Source organism: Geospiza fortis, unplaced genomic scaffold (genome assembly GCF_000277835.1).
Source record: "Geospiza fortis unplaced genomic scaffold, GeoFor_1.0 scaffold447, whole genome shotgun sequence".
In the NCBI taxonomy this organism is placed as follows: domain Eukaryota; kingdom Metazoa; phylum Chordata; class Aves; order Passeriformes; family Thraupidae; genus Geospiza; species Geospiza fortis.
The window spans coordinates 445,813-464,516 of record NW_005054467.1 but is presented as its reverse complement, the minus strand read 5'-3'; the positions used below and the strand labels follow the sequence as shown (position 1 = coordinate 464,516).

The window sequence follows — 18,704 nt, the reverse complement described above, 5'->3', positions numbered from 1 at the left end:
ACTCTTTCCTATCTGACGTTTTCAGTTACCTTGTACACACTTCACTGATGCTGCAGCTCCCACCTACACTGTCTTCCCAACCCAAGCCTCAATGTGTAACTCCTTCCCATGTTACTCAGCTTTCCTATTTGTCTTCCCATCACTGGTAACCATCCCACTGCTCCTTCCCTAGGCTGATAATCTGTTTTTTAAAACAGGCTCTAAGATTTTTTTTTCCCTAATACCAAAAACTCACAAAACCTTTATAGGAATCTATGGAACTGATAACAGATCAAAGCATTGCCTTTGCCTTTACTTCCTTTAGAAGGAAGGACGTGAAAAATATCATCAAAGGCACAGTCAAATTTATAAAAACAAAAAACAAACAAACAAAAAAACCCCAACAAAACGAAAAAAAAAAAAAAACCAAAAAAAACCAAAACCAAAAAAAACCAGCTAATCACCTATCTTGTATTTGCTGAATGCTTTCAGTGAAAAGTGTTAAATTACTGGATGCCCAACTGAGGGAAGTTGATACACAGACAAGAAAACTAATCTTACTCCAGAGAGCATAGTGAATATTCATAATTGCCAACCATGAGGCACACAAGCTAACATAGCACAGCTGGAAGTGATATTTAGTCTAAGAGTAAACTGAGATTTCTGACGTCAGAACAGTTGTCACTGTCATCAACTGTCACTATAATTTTCTTGTGTTTTCCTTTTTTTCCTAGTCAGAAGTGGCTTAGTTTGGCTTGTTTGATGATTAGAGATAAACAAACAATACATTCACAAGTGTTGTTTTTGAGAATAAAGATATGTAAATACAAAGTAATAGTATGCAACAAAGAAGAACAGTCATGAAAAATGTTGAAAGTGATGTTGAAAGTCGATTTTTAAGGTAACATTTTCACTGATTCTCCTGCAAAAGGCTAGGAGTCTTAATTTTCTAATGAGAATCCATCAGGGACGATAGAAATATCTGCTCCAAAATATCTCCCTGTAATAGAAAGCTACAATTCCACAAAGAGGCTTGGGATTAATTTGTCTATCAATTATCTAGGTTGTTATCTCTGAAGCATAATTGGAGGCAATTGAACCAGCAGGCCTGATTTTTATTTTTTTTCTTAAACTGATTGGGTGTGTCAGTTTTGCAGCATCCAGCCTTACTTTGATTTTCAGTTTCTCAAAGCATAAGAACCAGGCCTTCTTCACACTTAGAAGCAGTGTTGGTGGTAGCTCCTCTCAGAATAAACACTGCCATGCTAAAATGGAGAACTAGAAAAGGTAATTTTTTTTAAGAATATTTGAAATTGAAAGCAGTTGTAAATGAGTAGGAAAACTCTGACATTTTTGTCCTTTTATATTAAAAGAAAAATATTTTTGTACATTAAGAAGGAAAGAAATTCTTAACTTGCTTGACAAAGTGGAGTGGTCTGTGTATAACTGTAAAACTTAAGGTTAGCTTATGTTAATTCAGAGTTTTTGCTTTAATATAATTTGTCCATTCTTTGAAATACTGGAGACTGTGAAATCTGTAGAATGTTTTATTAGTAGCTACTGCTTTGTTTTCCCTGAAGATTGCCAGTGTAACCCTTTTACCTTCACAGGAAATTTGGGCCATAATTATCTGAAATACCAATTTCTCTGTATGCTAAATTCAAGGTTTGCTTTCCCTTTTTTAGGGAGATACACATCTGAGAGTGATGTATGGAGCTTTGGAATCCTTCTGTGGGAGACCTTCAGTTTAGGAGTGTGCCCATACCCTGGAATGACCAACCAACAAGCACGAGAGCAAGTTGAGAAAGGTAGTTATTCATTAAAAGTGAAACAAATGCTGGATAAATGGTAAGGATTCGGTGTAAAATAGCCCAAGAAATAACACACAAGTTTTGTAGCAGCTTTAGCAAAACCAATATGAGGTTTCCTAAACTGCTGACTAGCTCTCTGGGAGGAGTAGGGTGATATATATAGGCCTTTTGAAAAAAAAAAGGAATACACTGACCAGTAACTTAAAGGTTGGGAGACTTACAGCATGCTGACTTTCATTATTGCAGAACTAACAGGTGAGATGGAAAGGAGGGATTTACTGCTGTGCAAAGCAGAAGCTTGAACAGAATGAATTATTTAAGATTATGCTAATGCAGATATAAATATTCTAAACTGCCAGAAAAAAATCTCTATCATTCCATCTTCTTTATTAAATCATTTCACAGAAAGATTTAGCAATTATGGTGGAGAATGGTAAGCTAGTTGAGCATTGCAAACTGCATTTCTCTTTTACAAAATAATCAAAAGGTTAAAATAGCAAATAACTGTGAGTAGGAATTCAGGGATTTGATTTATTTCCATTGTCTTTAGTGGCATTTCAGAACTGTTCCTTCCCTACATAATAATACTGTATAATTTATAAATATGTTCTAAGCTAGTAAAACTTCCAAATTATTTAAAACAAAAACCAACGTCAAGCAAACAAAAAAACTCTTGTTTGCTCATTTACACATATTGTCAGTGTTTGTTATAGTGTTATAAGCACTGTAGGTGATAATAAAGTTTCTCCTTAAAGGCCAAATCAAATCCTGGAGCCTAAGCCACATTTGTCTGACAATCAGTGGAATCACAGACTCAAAGAATGGCTGAGGTGTGCAGGGTGCTGTGAATGTCGTCTGCTCCAACCACCCAGCTCAGCAGGATCGCATCCAGATGGCTTTTGCATGTCTCTCTGAATGTGATTGTCTTTGGACAATCTGTACTCAGTCGCCCTCACAGGGAAAAAAATGTTTCTTGATGCTCAGGAGGAATTTCCCATGTTTCAGTGCGTGCTTATCACGTCCATGTCCTGTCACTGGGGATGGAAAGAGCCTGGACCTCCTTCTTTGGACACTCCCTGCAGGTGTTTATATATATTGCTGAGATCCCCTGAGCTTTCTCCTCTCCAGGATGAGGTGCTCCAGCTCACTCAGCATTCCTTCATAAGAGAGAGAGATGTTTCAGTGCCTCCATCACCTTGGTGTTCCTTCATGAGATTCTCTCCATTGTGCCTGTGTACTCCAGATGTGACCTCAGCCAGTACTGAACAGGCTGGGCAGATGGTTTCCCTCAACCTGCTGCATGCAGCACTCCTTCTTGTGCAGCACAGTGTGCCATTAGCATTCTTTGCTGGAAGAGCTCATGCTGGTGTCCAGCAGGAGCCCCGGGGCCTTTCCTGACAAACCGCTTCCCACGGGGCATTCCCCGCCCGTGCTGGTGCTCGGGCCTGTTCTCAGCTGCAGCACTTGGTTCTTCCCATGCTGAACTCTGAGGCTCCTGTCAGCCCCTTTCTCCAGCCTGTCCCGGTCCCTGTGGATAGCACCACCACCCTGTGGTGTATCAGCACCCCCTCACGGCTCGGTGCCACCAGCAAGGGTGACACTGCTGTGTCACCATCGCTGAGGGGGCGCCTGCCCCTCGCCCACAGCCGTAGTGAAGCTGCGACATAGGACTGCACCCTGGAGCTCCACTCAGACTTCGAACCACTCATCACCTCCCTTCAGGGCTCCCTGTACAGCCTGTTTTCTATCCACCTCCCTGGCTTGTCATCTAGCCCATAAATTCAAAGGTGTCTTTGTGGGGATTTTACAGTGAAATCCCCTCATGTATCAGGCCACTCATCTCATTGAAGAAGTTTCTCACATTGGTCAAGCCTGACTTGCTCTTAGTGAATCCATGCTGACTTTCTGCATGCTTATTCCCAATGACTTCCTTGTACTGCCTGGAAATTGTTTCCAGCATTAGGTGCTCCATCACCTGCTGGGATCAAGGTGATGCTGACCAGCCTGCAGTTCCTTGGGTGCTCTGACTTGAAGATAGGAGCGACATTTGCTTTACTTCTGTCTTCAGATACTCCTCCCTGTAGTAGAAGCAATGTATGAAAGATGATTTGGAATGGTGTGGCAGTGACAACAGGCCATTCTCTCAGCACTCATGGGTTCATCAGAGCCCCTGGACGCAGCTAAATCTAGTGTGCTTAAGTATTCTCTGACCAGGTCCTCTTCCGCCAAGGGTACATCTTCCTTGTTCCAGCCTTTCTCACTGATCCCTGGAGCTTGGGATTCCTGAAGGCTGGTCTTGCTAGTAGAGGCTGAGATGAAGAAAGTGTTCAGTACCTCAGCTTGTCCCTGTCCTATGTTGCTGAGTTGATCAGTGCCTCATTCAGCAGTGGGCACACATTTTTTTCAAGCCTTTTGTCCCCTCTATAGTTAGAGAAGCTCTGCATGTTGTTTTTGACATGCCTGGCCAGATTCAAGCCCTTCTGGGCTATGTCTTTCTTAACTTCATCCCTGGAGGCTCAGACAGTGTTTTGGTATTCCTGCCATTACCTGATTTTGTGTTTGATTTTGTCCAGGAGCTCCTTGTCCATACATGCAGTCCTCCTGGCATTTTTCCCAGCTTCCTACTCATTGAGAAATTGTCTTCACTGCTGTGAATAAACCACTGTGGTCCAAGAAATTGATGATATGCCTGAATAGCCACTTACCTGCAACTTTTGAATGATTAGCTGCTAATTTACTTAACTGATTGTCCATTCTCCTGCTCATTGTCAAGTCAGAGAATGCCTTGGCTGATGGCAGCAGAGAAGTGTGGAAGCCACTGCCTATCTAAGCAAACCAGAAGAGAAAGAGATTTGAGATAAGATGGAAAGATCCAAAAGTTAAGAAAATGGAGGGAGGAAAAATTAATGACTCAAGTGCAGATGGGGAAAAACTTCCTTAAGGAGACAAGAAAGGGAAGAAATGTGAGAATAGAAGTGGATACATCTTCAAAAAGAGCAAATACATTTACTCACATCTTCATTTTTATTATCAGTTTCCTCACTGCAGTGAAGTAAGAAAATACAACTGAAAACCAGAGGGTAGCTGCTTCCTAAGATACAAGAAAGACATCTCTGTGAGTTGCTGCTATTAGGGATGAGCAGCATGCCCAACTTGAATGTCACTGGTACCTGAATTTTAATTAGTTTCATAATTATCTCTCATGTATAGGATATGTATTTAAGATGTTCCTCATATTGCCTTGAAGGTCTTTATAAATGAAATGGTCTTGAACTTTGCTCTTATCTTTTTAGATTTGTCAATATGCATCTGTTTTCAGTACTAAAAGTTTTCTCCACTTTTTCTGTGTACCAGGCTACCGAATGTCCGCGCCACAAAAATGTCCAGAAGAAATATATAAAATAATGCAGAGATGCTGGGACTACAAGCCAGAAAACCGGCCAAAATTCAGTGAGATTCAGAAAGAGCTGTCTTCAATCAAAAAGAAAGTGACATAGTGATGAAGAAGTGCCAAACTCAATGTCTGGGACTTTATTTTCCAGTGAAGTAATTGTTTCCCTCAAACACTATGCATTTATATAGCATTATTTGCAATATTCTTCTAGGATTACTTTGAAATTAACTGGTGTACCATCTTGAATGGTGCCTGCACCTGCATTAAAGGTATATACTGCGAAATGCTATATATCCAGTCACAGTTAGTACTGTAATTTAGGTTACATGTACATTGGAAAGCACATACTATAAATTTAAGGGACTGTGGCTTTTATCTGTTTTACAGCAAATAACTGCTAGTGACATTTTCAGAAGTATTCTACTTTAAGCTGTGCTCCCACTCTGCTATCCCTGTCCTGTATGTCAACATATTAATGTGGGGATCGTCATACATGTTGGCCTTAAAACTGACGACAGTTTTGGCAAGTATTTCAACTAGAAGCTTTTTTTTAAAAATTTTTTTCTACGTCTGATATATTTAGGTGATGCTTGGTTTGAAGCATGAAGCTCAGTTAGATTCTGAATGCAAACGTGCTTACTGAAAGGAAAAATCCAGAATTTTTTTGGTAGTTGAATTACTTGTGCATTTATTACCATACGCTAGAAATACTTCTGACATTTTATGTGATCTACTTAAATAATGCCTTTTTTCTCCTTCAGTGCCATCAGAATTCAGTAGCATGTTTCTTTTATGGTGACCTGTGTTTATTGTAGGAAAAAAAGACCAATATAAAGTGTATTTCTTAGCACATGCTAAGAAACATTGCAAACTGTCTGCCTTCCAAAATTTATGTGAAAGTACTAGGCCAAGAAAAAGATGTTTATTAATGATAGCAGCAGATGACAAATATCATTGATCTTAGAGGCGCTAAAGAATATGCTGCTAGATTTGCTTTTTACCCTGATTTTTTCCCTTAAATTGGTAGAAATTCTCAGAATGCAGCTGGAGCATGCAAAAATTTATTCTGAACAAAAGAACATTTCATGCATAGTGTCCAAAGGAAAATACTACTTCTGTATGGCATGAGGAAGTTGTTCAAACAACCAAAAGGAAAGAAGTATGTTTAAAGCCTCTGACAGGGAACAGCAGAGTAGAAATACTAACCTTCTATTTTTCTTACATTATTGCAATCAAATATCAAAAGACTGGGGATAAACAAGGTTTAAATGCACCAAGAATATAAACCTTGTGTTTTTATATATATATATATACATATAAATATATATTAAAAAAAAAAGCCAGAAAGAATAAAACCTTACTAGATAGGCGAGGGAGGAAGTGCACCATTTGTTACTTTGACTCTGGGTCCTCTTTGCAGCTGGAATTGTTTTCTAGGGCTCTGAATAAAAATAGGAACGAGTTACTGTATCCCTGTCTGAGTTCCAGCATTAAGGTGCTTAAAATACTTCTAGGAATTTACTAAAATATTCAGATCAAGGGATACTAGTTGCTGCTAATGCAAGTAAGAAACAGGGATTGTAAGTAACGCAGCATCTGGAATGTTAATTAGCCTTATATTTTAGTGTTACAGTGGGAATGAGATGTAGTAAAGTCAGTGGCTACATTACATTTTTATTTCTGTTAGGGTGGCTTTTCTCTTGTCCACATCATCTTTTGCTCTCTAAAGTGTATTTACAGTAGTGCTGAGTGGTGGTTTAGGGCTATGTGTGACCAAAATATGTGTAGTCTAGAAGAATTTGTTACATAGGAATTAGTGTCCAACTGCAACAGTGAATGGTTGTGTGGGGTCACATCACCTGCATTTGAGGTGGTACTGTCAGTATCCAGCTGTAAGGAATGGTAAGTGCTTCTTGCATTTTGTTAAGTGATTTTTTTTTCTTGGAGATAAGGAAGCATTTATATACACATACCCATTTAAAGTGTAGTGCTTGGAAAACTTGGTGGCATAAATTAAAACTTCATTGTAAGTGTACTGGATATATTTACTTAGTTCTGTACTTCAAGTAGCCCAGAGATATTTTTCAAGAGCAATAGGAAACGTTCTTGTTAGCTTGTATGCTTCTAAGTAGTACACAGAGTCTGTGCCTTAATTTGCTAGTATGCTAATGCAAGTGTACTAAGATCTAAGAAATGTTTCACAATCATTTGGGAAAATCCATCCAACTGCGTTTCCTTACATATGCATCCCTGAAGTCTGCAAGTAAGGATAACAGTGTCAGCATTCGTAGCTTTTCTGGAGAGTTAATATTCTTTTGTTAGAAAGATAGACTGTTTCTTTGCCATATGCCCTCTTGACAGCAAGAAATACTGCTTCATTGAGATAAAATAAAATACTGTTGTATTTGTCACAAATTAACCAGTCACCATCCTGACTCTCATAGAAGGATAAAAACAGTGCTAACATTTTATTCTGGAATTGTTACCCTCCATACATATATATCACACTTCTGTTTAAATTTGAAGTCTTTTTAAAACAGGGAATTTCTGCAACATTAGGAAAATTTATTACTGTTACTGAAGTAGGCACCAGTTCAGTTCAAAACTAGTAATACTTTGGGAGAATACCAGAATGGCTTTGTAAGTATAGAATAAATTTCAACACAGGTACATGTCTTTTCAATTATTTAAACTTTTTGTAGCATTAATTTAACAATTTGTGGCAGAATTTTTTTGTCATGTCTGACTTGTAAATATTGAAACTATTCAATTTAGGAAGTGGAATCGATACCTACAGCTACTGTAGGCTTCTCACAGGAGCATTCACAACCAAGCCTGCCACGCCATGAAATTTAAACGAAAGACATGGCACTAAAGAAGCAAAGCTGCAATATCTTCTCTCCATGGCCTTTTGATGACTTAATCTTGCCAGGTTAATCTTACCAGGTTAGCCAGGTCATTTGGCTCACGTACTGTGTTTAGGGAACTTAAAAACAGAACTTAGAAAGAAGTTAAGCTTCAGCCTCTTTTGCAAGTATGGATTTCAGGTTAGGTTGTTACACTGGCATTGTCACAACCAGAGGGACCCCGAGACAATCCTGAATTATTTTATATTGTTAAACGTAGGAAACTAAATACTGTTATCCTCAGCTTGTAATGTGGGAGGGAATTCAACAGGTTTTCTCTTATTTTCATGTTTTTCCTAGGAATTGCATTCATTATTTTAAGAAAATTGCTTTGATGACAAGAAGTGCATCCTTAGTTTCTTTTTAGTAGAAAATTAGTGCATATTAGCTTCCAAGTCCAGTCCTCAGTGAAGTCATAAGGTTTTCTAAGCTTCTTTATTTTATGAAAAGTAAAATAGGGAAAGTATCTTGTCTGGAAACAAACCTTGCTTTAGCAAAGGGTGGTTATGTAGAGTTAGCATCCTACAAAGGCATTAACTTTGAAATGTGCATTTTCATTAGTTCTGTAAAAAAAACAATGAACTAGCTTTTTGTTTATCAGCTTTGTTTTACAGTTATATTGCATTTCTTCTTAACAAAATTATGCCCTTTTGCAGAATTGCTTAAAACTTTTTTGGAAATCGTTATTGGGAAGTGCATCACCAGAAGGCCATCAGTGAGAACTGCAGCTGGTAAAGCCCATTCTCACTGACAGGAAAGAGAAAACTGGTTAAGGAAATATTAGGTTATTCCTACTCAAGTATTTTTTTCATTAATGCCTTTGACCACCTGTTATGCTTACTTAAATGCAAGCACATGATTAAAATTGACTATGAAGTTACCTATTTGTTATCTCTTTATAACTATTTTGTTACCCTTTTTGTACCCATTGTAAAGGTAATAAAGAAAGCAAAAAAGAAGAAAAATCCCACACATTTTTCTGAGGTTACAGTGTAACCAAGCCTCAGAAGTATTTACAAATGTCTCCCCTGCAGTTTTCTCAGATGTGCTGCTGCATAAATATTAACAACAGTGATTAAATACTAGCCCTGTTTCCAGTATTCTTGCTGTCATATCCTTTAAATGTCAGTGCTACTCACAGATTTGAGGGAGTGCAATATTTGAAGACCTAAGCTAGTGTGTAAATAGTGTTATCAAACATGGTATTCAGCAGTTCTGAGGATAATTGATTGTCACAAACAATAACTCATTATAAAGATTAAATAAAGAGAAAGAAGCTGAGAGAGTCCATTTTCTGTAACAGCTGTCCTGTTTTTAGGTGCTAGAAATATTTGTTTGTGCCAGTGCACTTGGATTTGTAACATTTTTATGGCTAAGCAAAAAATAGTTTGCTATTAAAGGAAGAGTTTGCCAATTAATTTTTTCTTCTTGTAAAGCACAAAAGGAGTTCAGATATTGTTGGAAAGATATTGTTAGAAGCTTTCTTCCTAGGCAAGTCAGGCTACCAATGAAGTTATAAATTTTTTTCCTCTTAGAGTGATTTTCATGCAGTCCTTCACTTCTAGTAATTAGTAATAGAGGACCTCAATTAGTAATTAAAAGGTGCATGGCAAGCATAGGGCATGTCCAGTATTCCTGAAGTTCAAAAAAACCATGAGTTTTTAAGAGATCTGATTAATTTGAAATATCAGCTCTATTAAAAATGTTTTCTTTCAGTCCCCTTTTGCAGATTTACTGAAAACAAACAAAAAAAGCAGTCCTTAATAACCAGCAACAACTTACTAGGAAAGTGAATCAACCTCAGGAGCCTATCAAGGTTTTCTAAGAGTAACTATTCCCTGGGGTAGCTTCCCATTATAAACACATAAAGTTCAAAGGTGGAAAGCTTCAAATTGAAATGGAAGAATCCATTCACTTGTCAAATTATGAACAGTTAAGTATTACTACCATTTATTTCCTCAAAGTGGTACTGAACTGTTCTTTCCAGCTGCTATATGCATTGCAGAGTTGCTTTTTAGTATGTTATTAATACCAACTTTACTTTGCTGAGACCTGAAATTTCAAAGAAGGGAAGATTCTCTCATTGAAAATTCCAGCAAGATCTGCCTGGTAGCTCCAACATTTTTACGTATTTTCACATGCAGTTATCAGAGTCATTGTGTTCATTATAATAAGTGCCACATAGAACAGGGCTGGAAGCCCCTGACTTTAAACTTTCAGAGTTTTGACCCTAGAATCCACCCTGATTTTGCTTCTCTGTCAAATAAGCAAAAGAAATATCTGTTATTCAGCCTTAGTGCTACTCTATAAAACAGAAAGTTTCAGAGGTGTATTTACTGTTCTCTCCCAGGGAATGCTACCTCCACCAACAACCCTAAGTTACCATTATGTCCCCTTCTCTTTGATATAAAATTTCAGCTGGAATATATGTCCAGGTATAGAACTTGGGTGTTAACTCAGATTTTTTCAGGCAGTTGTATATTATTGGCTATTTCAGAGTGCCATTTTCTCAGACATCATCTAGGCGGGACTTAAATTAGCAGTTTCAGATGGTTTATTTGGGGGTGGAGGTGTGAGCCAAACTAATTAGTTCAGTAGCTAAATTGCTGTTTTGCAGGTGTTTGAGAATGTAGCTGTGGAAGGGTGGTGCATTTAGAGATCTCAGATACATATGCCTTCTCCAAACAAAAAACTTTAAGGCATATTTAGAAAAAATTGACAAATAAAACCCTTAAATCTAGTTGACTGAGGTCATAAATTGAAAACATAGAAGAGCCATGAACTAGATTCTTCCTTCCTCTATCTCCCAGAGTGGAACGCCTTGTAAATACAACTAAATTGATTTATTGTTTATAGATAAATACAGCCTCTGAACCAGTATGGTAACCTAAGATTCACACTGAGCAGAGAACACCTGGAAAAATCCTGAATTGCTACTATTTGGATCTGCCATCTAGTTTTAGAAACACAAATGTTTATAGATAAGTACTTAAATTTTGCGAATACAGTAAGTGAGCCAGCCATTGAAACTCTTCATCAATATAAGGCAATTAGACTTTTTAAAACAAAAATCAGATCAGTGATTCCCTTTGCATTACAGATGTTGAAAGTATGTGCCAGAACTTTCCATTACTAAAAAAAAGGTGCACTGTGCTCTTTTCAGTCAGCTCAGTCTTTCTCAACATATGAAGAATTCCTTTGCTGTTACATGCAAGTAATAATGCAAAATTCTTGGATAACTGATATATAACCAATTGACTCTGAGCTGTTGCCTCAATTCTCAAAGGATCTTCCTGCTCTCTAAAGGGGGTTGCAGTAATCTTACACTTCCAGCTGAGCTCTGCTGTAATAATCTTTACTGTTGCATCTCTCAAATATTTCCTAGTTCTGAAGGCTCCATGTATCACAGATGGCACCCTTTCACTTATCAATGAAATCATTCTGGTGACAGAAAAGTCTGAATACACTCCTGCTTTTGTTTAATTCAGAAGTAATGTGGTGATGTTGTACTTTAAAACCTAAGGCAGTGTGTTTGTATGAAAATGGAAGTAACCATGAATCAAGGTGAAGCATATTGTTCAAATCACATTTTTAACGAAATTGCAGACCCTAGCTATATCACAAATTGTCCACATCATAAGATACATCAGAGGAACAACATTTGTTACTGTCTGGTTTACAATACAGAACATCCTGCTTCACATAGGGAGAATTAAAGAGCTAAATATGCTCCTTGACATTTTGCTGTCAGGCCAAATTGGAACAGCATCTTCCAAATCAACAACAATTACTTAATTCCACCAAAGCCTTATTGTGAACTTCCTTCTTCTTAACAGACCTTTTCAGACAGTGTTAATTTTCATCATTTTGCTTTCAGGAATTTGAATTCATTATGTCATACAACATTTACTTACAGAAATAATTATACAGCCCCACCACTATGAAGTGCTGAACCCTGCAATTCCAGGAGATAAGCGTTATTGTTGTGTACAGGGAACTGCTCTTGCACTGGGTCTCAGTTGAAATGTCTGTTTACATGTCTGTTTCCAGTGTTAATTGTACCATTACCTGTAAATCACAAGTTAATTTGGTTTTTTTAGCAAGCTTCCCACTTAATTTTCACTAAAATGCTGAAAACGTAATAGGAGAAAACCCCATGATACAGGTTCATCACACAGGACACACAAGGCAGGCAGACTCCTACAGAGAAATATTGAGGAGTGAAAGCCAGCATTAAACACCTGCCTTGTACCTTCTGTTAAAGGACTTCCAGGGATGAAACTTGGGCTGGGGTTGTAGGACTGCTGATTTTAAAATTGCATGTGTTGCTTTTCCTTCGTGTAACTGTTGGCAGCTGGAGACAGAACAGGGGTGTCAGGGAAGGAGGGAAATTCACATCACTGGCTTGCCATCACAAGCCAGACTTTTGTCACCAGTAGCCTTGCGTGGACACAGATGCCATTTGCAGATGTCTTTAGGTATCCAGTTCTCAATTTTGTGCCAAAATACGCACCAGCAATATCAGGTAAAGCACCTTTAATGCTCTTTTTTGTTTAAAAATAATATATTTGTGAAACAGATCGATAATACATAACACTGGAAATGGGTCCTTCTTCCCTAAAGTACATGTAAAATAAAATTAAAAAAAAAGAGAAACAACATTTTTGAATTTATCTGGCTTTTAATCGTCTGAAAATTATAACTATGTTATACGGTTGCCAGTTGTCGGTCCTTTATAATTTTAAATAGATCTGCATTTTAACTTTATTTATTTGCCAATTTTTTATATACTTTAAAGTTACACTTTAGAACTCAAGCTAACTTTTTATTTTCCTAGGCTGTTATGTAAGAGATTTTCAGTCTTCTTGTAAACTGCAGACCTTTTTTGAACAATCCTTTGTCTTCTCCTTTGGACCACTTACCACTAATGAGTCTGCAGTCCCCGTTTCACTGTACTCTTCCAATAAATGTAAAATATTTGTATCAAGCAGTCTCATTTTATTTGATATTTACAAGTTGCGTTTCTTCATTTGCTTCTGTAATCAAGTGGAAGACCAATTCTGGTAACATTGCTTTTGGGAATAGACAAAATTCAAAATAACTCTGTTTCACACAGCAGGGGGAGACCCAATTTGATTTGATATTTTTTGAAATTTCTGGAGATAATCTTTCTGTATGATCCTCACTCGCAGTTTTGCATTACTTTTGTTTGCCTTTCGCATATCAGAAGAAATTGAAGCAAGAAGTAACCTAGAGGACAGAAGGAAAAGGAAATGTTGAAATGGGCTGAGAACTTTGTTATGAGAACATTATCATGCCTTAAAAAATACAAACATGTTTTGAGATCCTGTGGGTAACATAACGTGTGAATACCCTATACGAAGAACTTCTTCCACTGCCTAATGCTCTTTGCAAGTGCACCTTGTGTGAAGACCCAAAACCAGATAGAAAGATGTGATTTTGGGTACGTGCACCTTACATGGTGTTGTTAAGCACTCTGCACACTGGCACAGCACTGTGATTTGCAAGACTTAGGAACCAGAGCTGTAAATTGCCTTACATTGCTATAAACTCCTTCTTCAGTCAGGCACTAAGTGGGACTGAGGTACCTGGGGTCTGTGTCAGTTCTTTTTTCTGATAGAATACAGTTGTTCCCTTTTACAAACCCTTTGAGGTGTTTTTCCCCACCATCTCCCAGTAATCATGAGTGGATGATGTGTAAGTCCAAAGCTCGTCCGCTGAATTTCCCCAGTGTGTGTTGGAACAGAAGACAGCACAGCATGGGGTTGCACACAGGTCTGGTACAGTTCTGCTGAGTCTAATTTATTAGCAGGATTATTTTAGAAAAAGTTACTGCAGCTAAATCTGTTTTGCTGGTGATGCCTGGCCTCCAAATAATAGAAATATGTTGTTTGAAAACCTGTGGCTGCCAAACACTGAGCAGCACAGGGTGATCAGATTTCCTCATTTGAAGTGTCACTGCAGTGAAGTAGAAATGAAGCTAAAGAAAGGAGCCTTGAAGATCAGGGCCTTTGAACAGTCCTGCAGTTTCTCCTGTTTAGAAGTACAGTTAAAAGATTTGCTGTTGAAAAGATTTAGTTGATTAAGACTTCTCACAAGATCCTAAAGGACACTGGTGCACAAGGACTGCTTTAAATGGGAGATCATAGCATTTCCCTGTTCTTAAGGTGGCAAATTTAGCCATGCAGGCACATCTTATCCTAGCAAACTTCATGGCCTGCAGTAAGAAAATGCTCCAAGGTAGATACTCCCCAATTCCCAGGTGACCATAACACCTTATTTTGTATTTCAGCTCAAGTTCTTCACTTGGCTCTTTTTATGTCTTGCTGACTTGTGAGCCCTAATGTTGCTGATACTGTACAGCTGGCAAAACTGCACACAGAAGACATTTGGGCACACACGGTTTGATCCTGGGTAGCAGTTCTGTTTTGGCGTTCTTTTTCCAGACAGCCAGCATTTGCATGTCAAAGCTGTGTCAGTTCTTTTTCTCCCTTTTCGATCCAAATACTGCGCATGCAAAGGTGTTTTGATACTTGGGTTAAAATCCTCTCTTGATGTTTGGCAGAAATAACATTTTTGTTAAATGAAGGTGAGATTAATCTTGCTCAGAGACACAGAAGAGGCTCACATCTGAAGACTCCAAGTAGAAGAATGTGCCTGCCTTCAGCCTGGTGATGAGGGGAATTTGTGGAAAATCAGGGAGGGAGAGAGTTGTTTTGGGGAGTGAATTTTTTTCAGCATATTCAGTTTAGAGGCACACTATGTTTGCTGACTTCCATAAATGTTCTCCTAGATCCCTGTGTTTCCACCAGCTCCACACTCTGGAAGCTTAACTTAGCCAAGGACCATAGAGAGATCAAAAGCCAAGTATTGCCATATTTAAGATGTCTGGTAAATCTACCCCCTGAAAATAGGTCTGCAGAAATCTGCAATAAGATGCACTTACTCAGTGTAGAGCTCAAGGGCCATTACAGAGCACTGAGTATGAACTTTCACCAGGGCCAGAATTTTCTGATAAGCTCCTGATATGAAAATTGTTTAAAGGGTTGTCTCATCACACACTGCAGCTACTGTTCAATCCTCCTTGAACTCCTGTTCCAGCCATTAGAAAATGCAAAAATACAGTAACCTCACTGATATGGTCTGGATTACCACTGTACACTTTACACCTCAAGGGACATGATACAGATAACAACAGAAAATACACAAGCCAATGACACATGCACACAGCACTAACACTGCAACACACAGAGGTTTTTGATGCAATTTCATCAGTATTCATCTCCTCCTCTATCACCCTCCATTCCTTGCAGGTCTGCTGCACTAAAGGCACTGCTGCTAAACTGTGTGCAGAAATGCATCAGGACTAAAGAAATAGCTCTGTTTTGGGAATACAGAATAATGAGGCACTGTGCTCTATTTTTCTAATAACTAAGCTCCCATAGCTTTCAATGACCTAATCTGCTGCAAAAAGGAGTCTGGGAGAGAAAAATCAAGCTACTAACTAGCTTAGAATCTTCAAAAGAATCCTCAAAGGAGCAGGGTGGCATTTGACCACGCTGTAATGGGAAGAAGCATGTATCTTCAGGAGACATTTCCAACTCAAGATGGATTAATTCTCTGACAGCTGAAATAAAAATGAGATTGCATTAGAAACACCTGGAGTATATTGAAATATTTTTCTACTATCTTAAAAGCTTGTACTGCCAAGTGCAATTCACTAAAGAGAAAGTACAGAGAAGGGTTAGTAGGATAATCCAGTTGCTGAAATTTAATCTGCAGTCAGTAGCTATGAAAGCCCATCCAGTTAACATTAAGACATGGAAGTCAAAGCCCCTGTAAAGCCAGACAAACACATCCCAAGCCCTTACCCACAAGGGTCATAAAGACCTTCACTCAACTAAACCGACAGCCCTGTGCATTCCAAAATCCTTTCCACTACTCTATTGCCCTGAGTCTGAAACAAAAAGAATGCAGTGACCTAGATCTAGCTAAATATAATTAGAGAACCTTGAAATACGATGGAGCTAGACAGCACCATTTCTCTCACAGCTCTGGACCCAGAGGGTCAGGTATCTAAAGTCTGAGCCTGAACTGGGGTCATTTTTGTGCTATACATCTGATTTACAGAGAGATACCTTGACTTTCTGTCTTTTTCCAATACTTCAGGTGGACCAGGCCCTGGGGCTTTGTCAAGCCCTGTGAGCCTTAGGATAGGATGCCTTTTTTTTTCTTTTTTTTTTTTTTAATACAGCAACAATATTTAAGGAGGAAAACGATGGAAAAAGCCCTTCCAAGTCCTTTTGCACTCCCAGCCTGGTCACTGCTGGGGTGGTGTGAGGGGCAGGAAAGCCCTTGCCTCAGTGCATGCCCTGCTCAGCAATAACTAAAACATCCTTGTGTTATCAACACTGTTTTCACCACAAATACAAAACACAGCTGCTGTGAAGAAAATCATCTCTGCCCCGGCCAAGCCAGCACAAGAGAGATCACAGTGAAATTTTAGGTATGAGGGAGTGCTCATGCATCTCCTCAGGGTGCAGCTTACAGCAGCAGTCACACTTCACACTCTAACCCCACGAGTCCGAAACTGTCTCTTGTGAAAGAGCTGCAGATGTGCTAGTTTAAGGCAGCAGGTGGTCAGGGCTGCTCCTACAGCAGGGTGGAGGGATAAAATAAAATAAGCAACGTCGGCACCCCGTAGGTGTTTGCATCATTCCCTGGAGTACCTCCTCCAGCCCCATGAAGTCTGTATTTTCACAACGGGGAGGAGCAGAGAGAAAAGCCCTTGTCCAGCACTTGTGACCCTGGCTTTTAGGGCCGCAGGGAAAGGCCTTGGAACAAAGTAGATTGCCTCCCTGCAGACCCAGTTCCAGCTCTGGCTACTAAACTGGGGAAATGTCCATTTTGAGGCTCACAGACATGCTGAATCCAGAAACGTGTGGGAGACACTTGGCTAAGCATGGAGGTGGCACCAGATATTCTCCCCAAGGGGCCCAAACTGCCCTTTCAAAACTGATGTCTATGCCAACAGCTGTCTTGGACCTTGGCAGCTCCAGCATCCTGCATCCTTCCACAGCCCTGTCCCTCCTCTGAGCTGAAAATACCACCTAAAGCAGCTCCTGAAAGCCAGAGACTATAGATGACTTTGAAAAGCATAAACAACATATGCCACAGTCTGTCACTCAGGGATTATTAGGTTTATAGCTATAACTCGTCTAATTACAAAATCACTGTGAAATGCAAGGTTTAAGTGAATTTAAAACTAGCAAATGGGAAAACTCATGCAGCCTTTTAATTTTTCTGCAGTTTCTTCATGATGAACTTGTAAGGAGTATCTGCTTTAAATTCTGATGCTCACCTACACTGGTATAGGGAAGCTTTTAATTGAGGGGAGGGTGAACAGTTCATTTAGGATTAGTTTCAGGGAATAATTGTTCCAGAAAATTACAGAAAAGTCAAAGTTCAGGCAGTTTTATGCTCATCTATTTGATATATAGAGTGAATACTAAACTGCTAGATCTTTTCATACAGTGTTGTCATCGCCAATGGTCCTTCCTCTCTCTGTTTTACTCTTCACAGAGATAATGGAGAAGTCAGATTAAAGCAACAAAATCAAAGAGTCAATATGCTATTATCTGAAACAAGCACCTGATTATTATGGAGGAAAAATTTAAAGCAGATAAATTCTTACCTTTTTTTACAATAAAAGTAGCCTTCAATTTCTAAGACATCTTGGGGTGCTCCTGCTGTGAGGTTAAGGGCAGCTTTTATGCCATAAACATATTCTCCTGAAACATTTTGAGGCAAGCAAAATCTGACAAACATCAAAAATCAGAACATAGCCTATCTTTCTGTTATTCCTTGTTATTATAATATTCTTCAGCCACAGGGATATCAAAGACTTTGGTGGCAATGGATGCAATTTAGCTGCTCCCTAGAGATGGCTTTAGAGAATGCATAATCAATTTTATAAATGAGCAGCTGGCCTGCACAGCAAGGTGCACTCTGCGTTTCACCAAAATGAATAATGAATCACATATACCCTGCATTAGGAAGATTGGCTTTCCTCTCAGAAACTGATATGACCAAGTCTTGTTTGTTTCACTTGTTGAAAGATAAACTAATGCCTGGCTTTTGCTTAGAGTACCCAAAGTTTTCCTGTGTTAGCCAACACCAGCAGAGAGAGCCTGTGCTGGGAGGAGGCTCCCAGGCCATGGTCAGGCGCCCAGGCCAGCAGCTCATGCATGCCAGACCCTGTGGATCCTTCACTGGAGACAGCTACCAGTAAGCCTGAGGCTCCAGCCTTGGACATTATCTTTTGCTGGCCCAACAAACTGATAATCTCAGCTAAATGGCAAGTATTTATTTTTATATTGAACAAAAATATTTCATTGCAGAAACATAAAAGCAATTTCCAATGCCACATCGATTTCTCTCAAACTTTGTGATCTCTGTGATCCAGGACAAAAGTTTGCTCAGGCCCAAGGGCATTTTGTTGACTTTCCACTGGCCTTTAAGTCTATAATGTGATTTCTTGGGTCTCTGTGTGGAAATGATTTGTGACTCTCATATTCCCATTGAGAATAACCC

General features: G+C 39.0%; 1 protein-coding gene across 1 annotated transcript in view; it reads left to right on the top strand.

The window, feature by feature from the left end:
* The window catches only part of FER (FER tyrosine kinase), a 143,816-nt gene extending 130,739 nt beyond the window's left edge, over positions 1–13,077 (top strand). The window contains exons 18-19 of the mRNA XM_005428029.2: positions 1,665–1,787; positions 5,145–13,077. Coding sequence (XP_005428086.1) covers positions 1,665–1,787; positions 5,145–5,287 — 266 coding nt within the window. The 3' untranslated portion in view covers positions 5,288–13,077. The remainder of the gene's footprint in view (positions 1–1,664; positions 1,788–5,144) is intronic.
* Positions 13,078–18,704: the final 5,627 nt, after the last annotated feature.